General features: G+C 53.5%; 1 protein-coding gene and 1 long non-coding RNA gene across 3 annotated transcripts; one reads left to right on the top strand and one right to left on the bottom strand.

The window, feature by feature from the left end:
• Positions 1 to 3089: 3089 nt before the first annotated feature.
• LOC130709029 (uncharacterized) lies at positions 3090 to 8193 on the bottom strand. 2 transcript variants are annotated; one of them, XR_009009440.1, is made up of 4 exons: positions 8123 to 8193; positions 7236 to 7359; positions 6632 to 6739; positions 3090 to 4308 (listed from the first exon to the last, which is right to left on the bottom strand). It is a non-coding gene; the product is annotated as an uncharacterized LOC130709029 (long non-coding RNA). The 2 variants fall into 2 exon arrangements; XR_009009441.1 differs by having other exon boundaries at positions 8023 to 8147.
• Positions 8194 to 8285: 92 nt separating this feature from the next.
• LOC130704525 (tubulin beta-2A chain) lies at positions 8286 to 12860 on the top strand. The gene is made up of 4 exons (XM_057554458.1): positions 8286 to 8433; positions 9953 to 10061; positions 10389 to 10499; positions 11534 to 12860. The coding sequence occupies exons 1-4, from the start codon at positions 8377 to 8379 to the stop codon at positions 12592 to 12594; spliced, it is 1338 nt and encodes a 445-aa protein (XP_057410441.1). The 5' UTR covers positions 8286 to 8376; the 3' UTR covers positions 12595 to 12860.
• The last annotated feature ends 24 nt before the right edge of the window (positions 12861 to 12884 follow it).

Consider the following 12884-nt stretch of genomic DNA (forward strand, 5'->3'; position numbering starts at 1 on the left):
CCCTCTCTCTTCCCCTGCTCACCTGCGCCCCAGCCTCGGCTTCCTTCCTCCGACCTCAGTCCCGGGATCTCAGGGGGACCCAAACTCGCATGAATTACAAAACTATGCAACCAATGAAATTAGAACACTTCCTAATATCATACACAAAAATAAACTCAAAATGGATTAAAGACCTAAACGTAAGACCAGACACTGTAAAAGTCTTAGAGCAAAACACAGGCAGAACACTCTATGACATAAATCACCGCAAGATCCTTTTTGACCCACCTCCTAGAGTAATGGAAATGAAAACAAAAATAAATAAATGGGACCTAATGAAACTTAAAAGCTTTTGCACAGCAAAGGAAACCATAAACAAGATGAAAAGACAACCCTCAGAATGGGAGAAAATATTTGCAAATGAAGGAACTGACAAAGGATTAACTTCCAAAATATACAAGCAGCTCATGCAGCTCAATATCAAAAAAACAAACAACCCAATCCAAAAATGGGCAGAAGACCTAAACAGACATTTCTCCAAAGAAGATATACAGATTGCCAACAAACACATGAAAGGATGCTCAACATCACTAATCATGAGAGAAATACAAATCAAAACTACAATGAGGTATCACCTCACACTGGTCAGAATGGCCATCATCAAAAAATCTACAGGGCTTCCCTGGTGGCGCAGTGGTTGGGAGTCTGCCTGCTGGTGCGGGGGACACGGGTTCGGGCCCTGGTCTGGGGGGATCCCACGTGCCGCGGGGCGGCTGGGCCCGTGAGCCACAGCTGCTGAGCCTGCGCGTCTGGAGCCTGTGCCCCGCGACGGGAGGGGCCGCGATGGTGAGAGGCCCGCGCACCGCGATGAGGAGCGGTCCCTGCACCGCGATGAAGGGTGGCCCCCACTTGCCGTAGCTGGAGGGGGCCCTCGCACGAACCGAGGACCCAACAGAGCCAAAAATAAAGAAATAAATAAAGTAGCTATAAAATTAAAAAAAAAAAAAATCTACAAACAATAAATGCTGGAGAGGGTGTGGAGAAGAGGGAACCCTCTTGCACTATTGGTGGGAATGTAAATTGATACAGCCACTATGGAGAACAGTATAGAGGTTCCTTAAAAAACTAAAAATGGAACTACCATACAACCCAGCAATCCCACTACTGGGCATGTACCCTGAGAAAACCATAATTCAAAAAGGGTCATGTACCACAATGTTCATTGCAGCTCTATTTACAATAGCCAGGACATGGAAGCAACCTAAGTGTCCATCGACAGATGAATGGATAAAGAAGATGTGGCACATGTATACAATGGAATATTACTCAGCCATAAAAAGAAACGAAATTGAGTTATTTGTAGTGAGGTGGGTGGACCTAGAGTCTGTCATACAGAGTGAAGTAAGTCAGAAAGATAAAAACAAATACCGTATGCTAACACATATATAGGAAACTAAAAAAAAGATTCTGAAGAACCTAGGGGCAGGACAGGAACAAAGACACAGACGTAGAGAATGGACTTGAGGACATGGGGAGAGGGAAGGGTGAGCTGGGACAAAGTGAGAGAGTGGCATGGACATATATACACTACCAAACGTAAAATAGATAGCTAGTGGGAAGCAGCTGCATAGCACAGGGAGATCAGCTCGGTGCTTTATGTCCACCTAGAGGGGTGGGATAGGGAGGGTGGGAGGGTGGGAGGGAGACGCAAGAGGGAGGGGATATGGGGATATATGTATATGTATAGCTGATTCACTTTGTTATAAAGCAGAAACTAACACACCATTGTAAAGCAATTATACTCCAATAAAGATGTTAAAAAAAAAAAACCCACAAAACTATGCAACTGTAAAAGTCACCTGCGAATCTGCACGGTATACACGTATTCCACGAGTTAACAAAAATTTGACTGTGAAACAACCAGTACACAGAAGTGTCTGGTTGCACATTGCTTCTCTGTCCTGTAATTCACCAAATCTCTCCCCGCTTCACCCAAAGCGAGCAAGCGGTCCTCGGCCATGCGCCCCCTGCCGGCCAGTGAGGGGAAATGACTGGTCCAAGACCTCTGGTTTCCTCCCAGGCAAAGCGCACACCCGTGCCTCCCACCCTCCCTCTCAGAATTCACAGCTCTGTTCAAGCTCTCTCAGGGCATCCCTTTCCTATATAATGCGTCTCTATCTTCTTTAATCTCCGTCTTCCTTCTAGTTATCAAAAAATTTTAAATTATTCCTTTATATCCAGACAATGATACTAATTGTGAAGGATGGATAATCCAGTTGAAGGGCTTTCTAGGTCCAAGTTTAAGGGCTGTGTACATCTAAGATACTCCCGCTTCTGGAGGCCCTGCCCACATCATATCAAAAGTATTTAAATTTCTGTTTTGTAAAATTTTTACTTTATTATAATTTATATGCTATGATATAAAAGTTAAGTTGCATTTGACTAATTGATGTGATGTTTCATTTAATTAAACATTAATTTAACTATTGCAGGTTTCTTTTCATATTTTGGAGTTGTCACCTCCACCCCCCACCTTCTTAGGTCCTGAAAACTAGCAAGGGCTATGCTTACAGGGCCCAGTGGCAAACTGGCTTTGCTGATAAGATTAAAAGAGTAGACCTAACAAATACTTCTTCTAATTAAGAAAAACAAGAGAACACTGGCAGCAAGTTACACAAGCATCAGACTACGAGTGTTCAACAGAATTTGGTATAATCAAATAATAAATTTTGGGCTTCCCTGGTGGCGCAGTGGTTGAGAATCTGCCTGCCAATGCAGAGAACGCGGGTTCGAGCCCTGGTCTGGGAAGATCCCACATGCCGCGGAGCAACTAGGCCCGTGAGCCACAATTGCTGAGCCTGCGCGTCTGGAGCCTGTGCGCGGCAGCGAGAGGCCGCGATAGTGAGAGGCCCGCGCACCGCGATGAAGGGTGGCCCCCGTTTGCCACAGCTAGAGAGAAAGCCCTCGCACAGAAACGAAGACCCAACACAGCCATACATACATACATACATACATACATAAAAAGAATGTAAGCAGACAAGAATATCATTAAAAATAATAATAATAATAATAATAATAAATTTAACAAAATTAATCCACCCCGTATTTGAAATGATGCCTATTACTGTTTTTGTACCACATGACAACTAGGCATAGATAGTAACTGATGATAAACAAGTAGTATTTCTTCACAGTCAAATCAAGTATGTCTGGGACTTAGTTGGCAAACAAAGGAGGGAACTGTGAACAGGAAAACAATTTGGGGGTTTCTCTGAAGACTCCTGGCCGCACAAGTGAGGAGGTCCCGGAGACTGTATTTTTCCAGAACTTCAGTGCTCGAAGGTCTGATAAACACTCTTAAAATGTACCTCAATATGATTTTACAGTTAAAAAAGGCACTGCATATTTCAAGTGCATCTTCCCTGGCGGATTTTACAAGTTTGGTGGTAGGTGGCTGCTCGCCCCTCTGCAAAGACTATTCTAGAGAAAGCTGTGCAGACCATGTGGTGGGGGCGGGGAGCCTTGTGTTACAGGTGAAAAGCCTGGCAGTTGAGACGGGGCATGGGTGAGCCAGGGAGCGCCCGGAGAGCAGAGGGCAGTGACGGAGGGAAGAGGACCGCAGCAGCCTGGCTGGATGCCCAATGCCTACTTGCTGTTTGCCTCTGCCCTGCACACTTTCAGCAGAAGACAGAATTATTAGGCTCTGCAGGACTTGCTGGCTTTCTCACCTCGGAGAGGGAAATACTGACGTCAGTCTTTTCCTTAATCTCTGTTTGCCTTGAAAGTGAAACAGAGCAAACCCTGGGCTCTGGAGCTTCCGAGAAAATGACCAGCACCCTTTCTGTGCCCAGCTTGGCCCCATGGCCATCAGCACGGCTGGCCTCACCAAAAGTCTCTGGCAACTCAGATTTTGGTGTGAAGAAAGCCTGCATTCAGAAAACAGGTGGCGAGGGAGCCAGAAAGTTGGAACGTAGTGGGGAACAGGCTCTCTAGGGTTTCATGCCTCCTGCAGGGGCTGGTCCAGTCCGTGCCCTGCCCTCGGGGTGCCTGTGCTCAGAACTGCCCTGCACGGTGCGGGGAGGCCCACTGACCTGCAGACCCTCAGGGTTGGGGGTGGGGAGGACCACCCAAATGGGGCCTCAGCTCCCCGCTTAGGAGCTCCGCAGCTCGTCACTCCCACAACACCTTTCCTTGCTGCGCACAGCCTCGTGGACTAGGGGCCAAGACTGTAACACGGAAGTGTGTGCGCTGTATCACGAGGCACAGAGGAGGGCACATCGTGGAGAGAGTGACATTGGCGCTGAGCCCTGATTTATGGAGAAGAGCTCCCTGGAAGGAGGGAAGGAAACAGTGACGCCAACTGCAATAGCTAAGATTGCTATAACACTTACCGTGGGTCAGCGGGTCTTCTAGGCGCTTTCCCACATCAATTCACTCAGTCCTCGAAACAACCCCAGGAAGCAGGTACTGTTACTATTCCGCTTTACAGATGAGGCAATAGAGGCACAGAGAGGTTAAGTAACTTGCCCTAGGTCACACAGCTAATAAGTGGCAGAGTCAGGATTTGCACCCACTCCATCCATCCAGGGCCTGTGCTCTTAACCACTCAGGGAATGTGGGGTGGGCTGAATAGGGGAAATTCACTCCAGTCCTGTGAACAGCCTTGGCCATGGGAAGCAGAGTTTGCGCAGAGAATTTGGTATGGTCCAGGTTCTCTAGGTTACGGGGAAAATGGTAGCAGTTGGGAAAAGGTTACACATATTTGAGAATTTGTGAGATTATGTCTCATTTAAGTCATAGCATAAGAATAACAGTATTTTTCATTCTTAATGTCCAAGGCAAAAATGATTGAAACCATGTTTTAAAGGAACAAACAAAAACATCTAAATAACCCACGAAAGGGGAAAAAAAGGAAAATATCAAACACGAACAGTGAAAAAAATACATCTAGAGGAGTGTGGAAAGACATACTTGTGTTCTTTAGTATTTTATAAATTTTCTAATTTTGTATTCAGAAAATATGTATACATGAAATGTGTTCTTACCACAATAAAAATATATATGTATGTACAATGTATGTGTATATTACACACACAGTATACTATATATTTTTTTCAATTATGAAAGGTGCAGATTGACAATTCTAGTAAAAATAATTCATACTGGGACATGAAACATTCCAGAAGGTAGCTGAGAAACATTACATATATTTACTCTAAATTATTATTGTCCGGGGCAAAAATTTATAAACTTTGGTGGAGCTGACATCTTCAAAGTAAATTAAACTGGAGTTCAGTTTAAAAAGGAAGTTCCTTTTTAAAAAGGAAGCACCTCAAATGCTTCAAGCAAAATTCCTCCATCTTCATAAAGAGATGCTTTTATTAAAAACCTGAAAATGTGTGCAAACGGTCAAGGGAGCAGGCAAGGCTATTTTAGATGTTTCAGGGGAAAGAGAGATCGAGGTGCCTCATCCCTTGGGCCTTCTCTGAGGGCACCAACAAATAGGGTGTGGCTGTTCCAGGATAATGGATACAATTTTATTGCTGAGGTGGTTCTTGGGTTTTCATTATTCTACAGAGGAAGCTGACGTTCTCAGAATTTCGGGACCCCAGCTAATATATTTCAACTAGATCCCATCCGTCACTTAGCAACGCATCAACCAACGGTAATTACCACCGTCACAGTACCAGGCATTCAGAGGGCACTTTCACTAAGAGGCTCTCAGCGAAGGCAGGAGAGGGGGAAGGGCAGGCAGAGCCCTTTAGTAAGACACAGGCCTAGCCTTCCACAGGGAACTCACACCTTCCCTCTCCAGTCTGAATTTTGTCATCGTCACCCCAAAGTGCCTTCGGGGTGAGAGTGGCCCAAACGCGCTCGATGACATCAGGCCCAAAGCAGGAAATGACCCACGGTAGGTGGATGTTGGCTCACCTCCCCCATCACCCTGCCCAACAGCCAGAAGAGCTGCTCCTTTTAGACACAAAGAGGAGTGGGGGAACAACCCCCTTCTCCCCAGACCTCGTCAAAGCCTAACCCAGGGAAGGGAGGTTCCGTGGGCCCCATTTCCTGCTGTTGTCTGCACAGGTGCCGTGTGCCCATGTGGTGGTGTTTGGGACACGCATGTGGCAGAGGAGGGCAGGTCAGAGTCCTCGGGTGAGTCACCTTAGGTCGGGGAAGCACTTGCCCGCGCTTCTCTGATTATACAGGAACAGACGTGGGGCGGGCGCCGGGGAGGAAGCAGGCCGGGTGCACACTGGGTGGCAGTGAGGCAGCCTTCGCTGCCAGGGATCCCCAGGGGCCCGGGCCTGCTGGAATCAACGCTGTCACTTAATATGAACTGGGCATTTAGCGAATAAGCGTCTCTCATCTTCACAACGTAACAAAACCCATTTCCATGTTTCGGTTACAATAACAGAGGCTGAGAGCTTAGGTGACCTGCTTAACGACCCAACCAGGACACAGAGAAGTGGACACCCTCCACGCGTAGAGAGATGCCCACCTGTTAGGGTCCCCTTGTCCCCAATACCATCCCTTTCAGGTCTCATCTTCGGCTTCTACTTGGCCCCAGATCCCCACCTTGAATGAAACAACGAAGGCCAAGACGCAGGAATCTCCAGAAACTCTTTGTGGAACCGTGTAATCACAGAGTTACCTGGAGCAGAGCTGCTCCCTCGAGAGGTTCTGGAAGTCTCCAGCTGGTCGTGAAGAGCCCCGGGAACGGAAGCTGGGGGTAGCGGTGGTGAGAAGGTGCCGCCAAGCCCTAGGCATGGGGGTACAGCATCAGTGGGATGGGCTGAGCTGTGGGAGCCCAGCGGCACCGGGAGGGAGCGAGGAGGAGGGAGGCTAGGGGACCCGCCCCCATCCCGGGAGGGGGCGCCAGGCACCTGCCTGCCTGCGGAGGGACCCCGAGGACTGGCTTCCCGAAGCAGGGGTGATGGAAGCTGTGACTTTGCCCACCAGTAACATGACAAATGGGCTTAATATGTATAAGGACAGCATCACCTTGGGTTTTATGGGGGCATTTCTGCTCCATAAACTTGACCCGCTTTCATATAGAGCTTCTTGTTTCCTACTCACAAAGCTGTCTGCAGGGCAGCTATAATTATCATTTTATAGCTGGAGAAACTGGCCTCAGAGAGGAAAAGAGAGAAAGAAGCAATCCCTGGTCTCCGCTCCCTGGCCACCTGTTCAGGATGGTTCGTAGGGATAATTAAGGTTGGATCTTACCTCACCCTGACTAAGCCTTTGAAACTCACCTGGGCTTTCTCTTTGTAGAAGGAAGCTAGATGCCTTCACTTACAGGCTTTGTGGCTGGTGGCTGGTCAACTCTTTGAGCCTCCTTTTCCAAGCCGTGAACTTGGGATGGTAATAATGTTTACTCTAGAACAGCAGAAATAGAATGTGAGCCACGTAGGTAATTTAAAATTTTCTAGTCGTCACTGTGAGTCTGGCAGTCATGTAAAAAATTTAACAGAAGCAAGTGAAATTAATTTCAAAAATATATCCAAGATATTCTTTTGATAAGTAATCACTATACAAAATTAGTAATGGCATATTTTACATTCTTTAAACTTCGTGAGTCCATGAAACCGCATGAGTATTTTACACGAAAGCACATCTCAGTTCAGACTCCCAGGGTTCAGGTGTTGAGTGGCCACATGCGGCTGGCGGCCTGGAGCTGGAGGTCGAGCCCCACACGGTGGCTGTGGGCACGAGGGGACGTAACGCGTGGAAGGCACGTGCTCGGGCTGCCGCCGGCCTGCCGCGCTCGCTGGCACGCCCAGGCGCGCACGCGGAATCGTGCACATTTAAGGGGCCTGTGCGAGGACCCAGGACCCACAGCACACGCGAGACAGGCCAGGCGCCCAGGCACTTCTCCCGGCCCCTCCCCCACCGACCGCCCTCCACACGTGGGCAGAGGCGGAGGGCGCCCACCCGCCATCTCCGGCCTCCCCGAAGACAGCCGCCCTCGGCCCCCACCGGGACCCCCATCCTCCCCGCCCCGCACCCCCTCCCGGCGGTTGCACCCGCCGCCATTCCCACCCCGAAAAGAAGGAGATCGAGGCCGCGGGCCCGGGACCCTGCCCGGGAGGCAGGAAGCCTAGGGACGCCGCAAACCCCGCGGAAAGGCTGGGCTGCCCACCTCGGGCACCCGGCGCAGCCCACCCCGGCCCGAACCTCGCGCCGCGCCCCGGCTCCCCCTCGCGGTGCCGCAGTCCCCTCGCCCCTCCGCGTCGCCCCCGCGCCCCGCCCGCTGACGTCACCGCGCGGGGGCGGGGGCCCCCCCTATAAAAGGCGCGGCTGGAGGGGCGACGGCAGGTCTCTGCGCTCGAGTCCGCCGCCCCGTGCCGCGCACAGCGTAAGGCCCGCGCCTCCACCCGCTCCGCAGCCGGCACCATGCGCGAGATCGTGCACATCCAGGCGGGCCAGTGCGGCAACCAGATCGGCGCCAAGGTGCGCGCCGGGGCGGGGGCGGCGGGTCCCCAGGGTGAAGACCGAGGAGGGGCCGGGGAGGGGTGGCGGGTCCCCGGGGTGAAGACCGAGGAGGGGCCGGGGAGGGGTGGCGGGTTCCCGGGGTGAAGACCGAGGAGGGGCCGGGGAGGGGTGGCGGGTCCCCGGGGTGCGCGCGAGGGGCCGGGGAGGGGCGACGGGTCCCCAGGGTGAAGACCGAGGAGGGGTCGGGGAGGGGTGGCGGGTCCCCAGGGTGCGCGCGAGGAGCCGGGGAGGGGTGACGGGTCCGCAGGGTGCGCGCCAGGGCCCGGGAGGGGCCGGGGAGGGGGCGGCGGGTCCCCAGGGTGAAGACCGAGGAGGGGTCGGGGAGAGGTGGCAGGTCCCCAGGGTGCGAGCCAGGGCCCGGGAGGGGGCCGCCGCCCCGGGTGGCGCGTTCTCGGCGCGGGGCGGGGCCCAGGAACCACAGAACCTGCCGCGGTGCGCGCTGCGACGCAGCTGTGTGTGTTTAATCAAGGCCCCTTTGAAATTTCCTCGGACCCGGCCCTTCTGAGGGACGCGGTTGGTATTTCCCTGGTAGACTAGCCTCTGAGATTTGGATAGGGCCTATTGGTCATGATAATCCAGTGGCCTCATATGGAATTTAATTTGTATATTTTGTCTGTAGTTTGAATGAAAAAATGCAGTGTCATTGGGTGACAGATATTATGGAGACTTCTCGTGGGTCCCACAGACAGGGATGTTAGATCCCTTAGTGCGAGCACCAGCTAGACAGAATGACGTATAACGTCGGAGTCTGATTCCCGCCTGCGCGGCGGCAGGTGGCCGTCCTGGGCTGTGACTGTCGCCCGCAGTGGGCGAGGCGCCACGGGCATGGTGCATGGGTATGGGCGGGCGCCTGCACGAGGACGTGGTCTCTTTCAGAACCGCCATATTGCCCCCCCAGCCCCGCCACCCCCTTTCCTGCTGCAAATTCACAATGCAGCCCGCGCCCCCACCGTGGCCAGCTCCAGCCACTGCCCCCCGCGTGCTCCTGCCCGCGCTATCCCACCATTCCGCTGCTGCAGTCAGTGGCCGGAGGGCAGTAGGATGTCAGCGCCTAACACTGCGCCGTTTGGAGAGCTGGGTCGGGTTTGTGCCAGGAAACAGTGATCCCTGCAGGCAGCCGCAGGGCGGGGTCCACCTGTCCTGGGTCCTGCCAGGACCCGGCCATCAGCTGGATGCCGACACTCAGCCCTGCCTGGGGGTGACAGCCTCCGCAGCCCCCGCGGCTGTGCCCACGCTCCTCCTTCAGGGCTCCTCCCAGCTTTTCAGCCTGTCGCCATAATGTGGCTGATGCTGGGCGGGTTCCTGGGCCCCTCGGCAGCAGCTGCCGCAGGATCAGGGGCGGCAGCTATGGGTCTGTCTGGGGCTCCTCGACTGTCTGACCACAATGCCGCTGTTCCAAGGACAGGAGGGGAAGAAGAGGGCCATCTTTACCGATACTTCGGATGCCAGGCCATCACGCGGTTTTCTTTATTTCCAGTTTTGGGAGGTCATCAGCGATGAGCATGGGATTGACCCCACGGGCAGTTACCATGGAGACAGTGACCTGCAGCTGGAGAGAATCAACGTGTACTACAATGAAGCTGCCGGTGATTACTGGAAGCTTTCCTGCCCCCTCACCTTGCTTTCTGTTCTGCGGCAGACGCAATGTATTAGGAACATGCAAATGACAAAGGCTTCCTGCATGCATTTTTAACTGCTCAAAAACACACTTCAGAGTTCCTGAAGTCTCCTGCATGTTTGTCATGACGAGGCAGGCCATTATCTCCCTTTGTAGAGCAGAAACCGCCTCTAATCTCCTACTTTTGTCTCATGCTGGAATTTTCCCTGCTGAATTCTGCCCTGAAGGGCCCAGAGGGCAGGGCACTGTGATTCCTTTGCCTACCGCAGGTCTGAGTCCTGCTCTGTCCCCGCAGGTAACAAATATGTGCCTCGGGCCATCCTGGTGGATCTGGAGCCGGGCACCATGGACTCGGTCAGGTCTGGACCCTTCGGCCAGATCTTCAGGCCCGACAACTTCGTGTTCGGTATGTAGCGTGGTCCCCGGGCACTGGCTCGGGGGGCCCACTTCCTCCTAAGCCCCGTGGAGGTCACAGCTGTCACTGCTGAGTGCCCCGCTGGAGGCTGCGTGTCCACAGAGGCCCTGAGTCCTGGCCTAACTGCCCCCGGTCCACGGGCTGTCCCTCCTCTGGCCCCTCTCCGCACAGCTCAAAGGACGGGGTCCGCCTGGAGAGGGCTGCCGCAGCCGTCCCACAGCAGAGCAGCCTGGGGAGGGCGGAGAACAGGGAGCAAAGGGAAGCTTCCAACAGCAGCTCCCAGGTGACCGGTCATCTCAGAGGACCAGTGACAACAGGCGAGCATTTCCTGAAGCAAAGGTCAAAGGCACAGGTTACGAGCAGCTGAGACAGCTGCTTGGAGCGGCCTCTTCTGATCACCTGCGCCCCACCCTGCCTGTTCCTTGTAGCTGATTTAATTATTTACAGAAGGTTCTTCGTTCTTAATTTTAAACCAGTTGGGTTTTGTTAAACCATCGTCTTAATTAAGTGCCTCATACGAACTAACCTTTTTGCTTTATTAGATCTCCAGTGTTTTTGAGGGTCACTGGCATATAGAAAACTTGTTTGTAGGGGCTTCCCTGGTGGCGCAGTGGTTGAGAATCCGCCTGCCAATGCAGGGGACACGGGTTCGAGCCCTGGTCCGGGAAGATCCCACATGCCGCGGAGCGGCTGGGCCCGTGAGCCACAATTGCTGAGCCTGCGCGTCTGGAGCCTGTGCTCCGCAACAAGAGAGGCCGCGATAGCGAGAGGCCCGCGCACCGCGATGAAGAGTGGCCCCCGCTTGCCACAACTGGAGAGAGCCCTCGCACAGAAACGAAGACCCAACACAGCCATAAATAAAATAAATTAAAAAAAAAAAAATTTTGAAAACTTGTTTGTAGGTAGAAAGGGTTTCTAAAAGAGAAGAATCTGTCATCTCTAAATCTAGTCCAGAGTCAAAATGACAGAATCTGGAATTCCTTGCTTATGTTTTCGTGTCTGATATTCTCCTTTCCCTCCGGCAGGCCAGAGCGGTGCTGGCAACAACTGGGCCAAGGGCCACTACACGGAGGGCGCGGAGCTGGTGGACTCGGTCCTGGACGTGGTCCGGAAGGAGTCGGAAAGCTGTGACTGTCTGCAGGGCTTCCAGCTGACCCACTCGCTGGGGGGCGGCACCGGCTCCGGGATGGGTACCCTCCTCATCAGCAAGATCCGCGAGGAGTACCCCGACCGCATCATGAACACCTTCAGCGTGATGCCCTCGCCCAAGGTGTCGGACACGGTGGTGGAGCCCTACAACGCCACGCTGTCCGTGCACCAGCTGGTGGAGAACACGGACGAGACCTACTCCATTGACAACGAGGCGCTGTACGACATCTGCTTCCGCACCCTGAAGCTGACCACGCCCACCTACGGGGACCTCAACCACCTGGTGTCGGCCACCATGAGCGGGGTCACCACGTGCCTGCGCTTCCCGGGCCAGCTGAACGCCGATCTGCGCAAGCTGGCCGTGAACATGGTGCCCTTCCCGCGCCTGCACTTCTTCATGCCCGGCTTCGCGCCGCTGACCAGCCGGGGCAGCCAGCAGTACCGCGCGCTGACGGTGCCCGAGCTCACCCAGCAGATGTTCGACTCCAAGAACATGATGGCCGCCTGCGACCCGCGCCACGGCCGCTACCTGACCGTGGCCGCCATCTTCCGGGGGCGCATGTCCATGAAGGAGGTGGACGAGCAGATGCTCAACGTCCAGAACAAGAACAGCAGCTACTTCGTGGAGTGGATCCCCAACAACGTGAAGACGGCCGTGTGCGACATCCCGCCGCGCGGCCTCAAGATGTCGGCCACCTTCATCGGCAACAGCACGGCCATCCAGGAGCTGTTCAAGCGCATCTCGGAGCAGTTCACGGCCATGTTCCGCCGCAAGGCCTTCCTGCACTGGTACACGGGCGAGGGCATGGACGAGATGGAGTTCACCGAGGCCGAGAGCAACATGAACGACCTGGTGTCCGAGTACCAGCAGTACCAGGACGCCACGGCCGACGAGCAGGGGGAGTTTGAGGAGGAGGAGGGCGAGGACGAGGCCTGAGCCCCGAGCGCGGCTGGACGCGGAGGCTGCGTGGCTGGAGGCCGGGAGGAGAGCGAGGGGGAGGCCTGAGAACTTCTGAAATAAGTCGTGCATCCTTAGTGAACTTCTGTTGTCCTCAATCAAGCATGGTCTTTCTATTTGTATACTATGGTGCTCAGTTTTGCCTCTGTCAGAAATTCACACTGTTGATGTAGTAACATGGAACTCCTCTGGAAATTGCAGTATTGTCTAAGATATCTATACTAATAAAAAAGCATGTGTCCAGATCCCGTGGTCTCTTTTTATTGCAA

Source organism: Balaenoptera acutorostrata, chromosome 10 (genome assembly GCF_949987535.1).
Source record: "Balaenoptera acutorostrata chromosome 10, mBalAcu1.1, whole genome shotgun sequence".
Taxonomy (NCBI): domain Eukaryota; kingdom Metazoa; phylum Chordata; class Mammalia; order Artiodactyla; family Balaenopteridae; genus Balaenoptera; species Balaenoptera acutorostrata.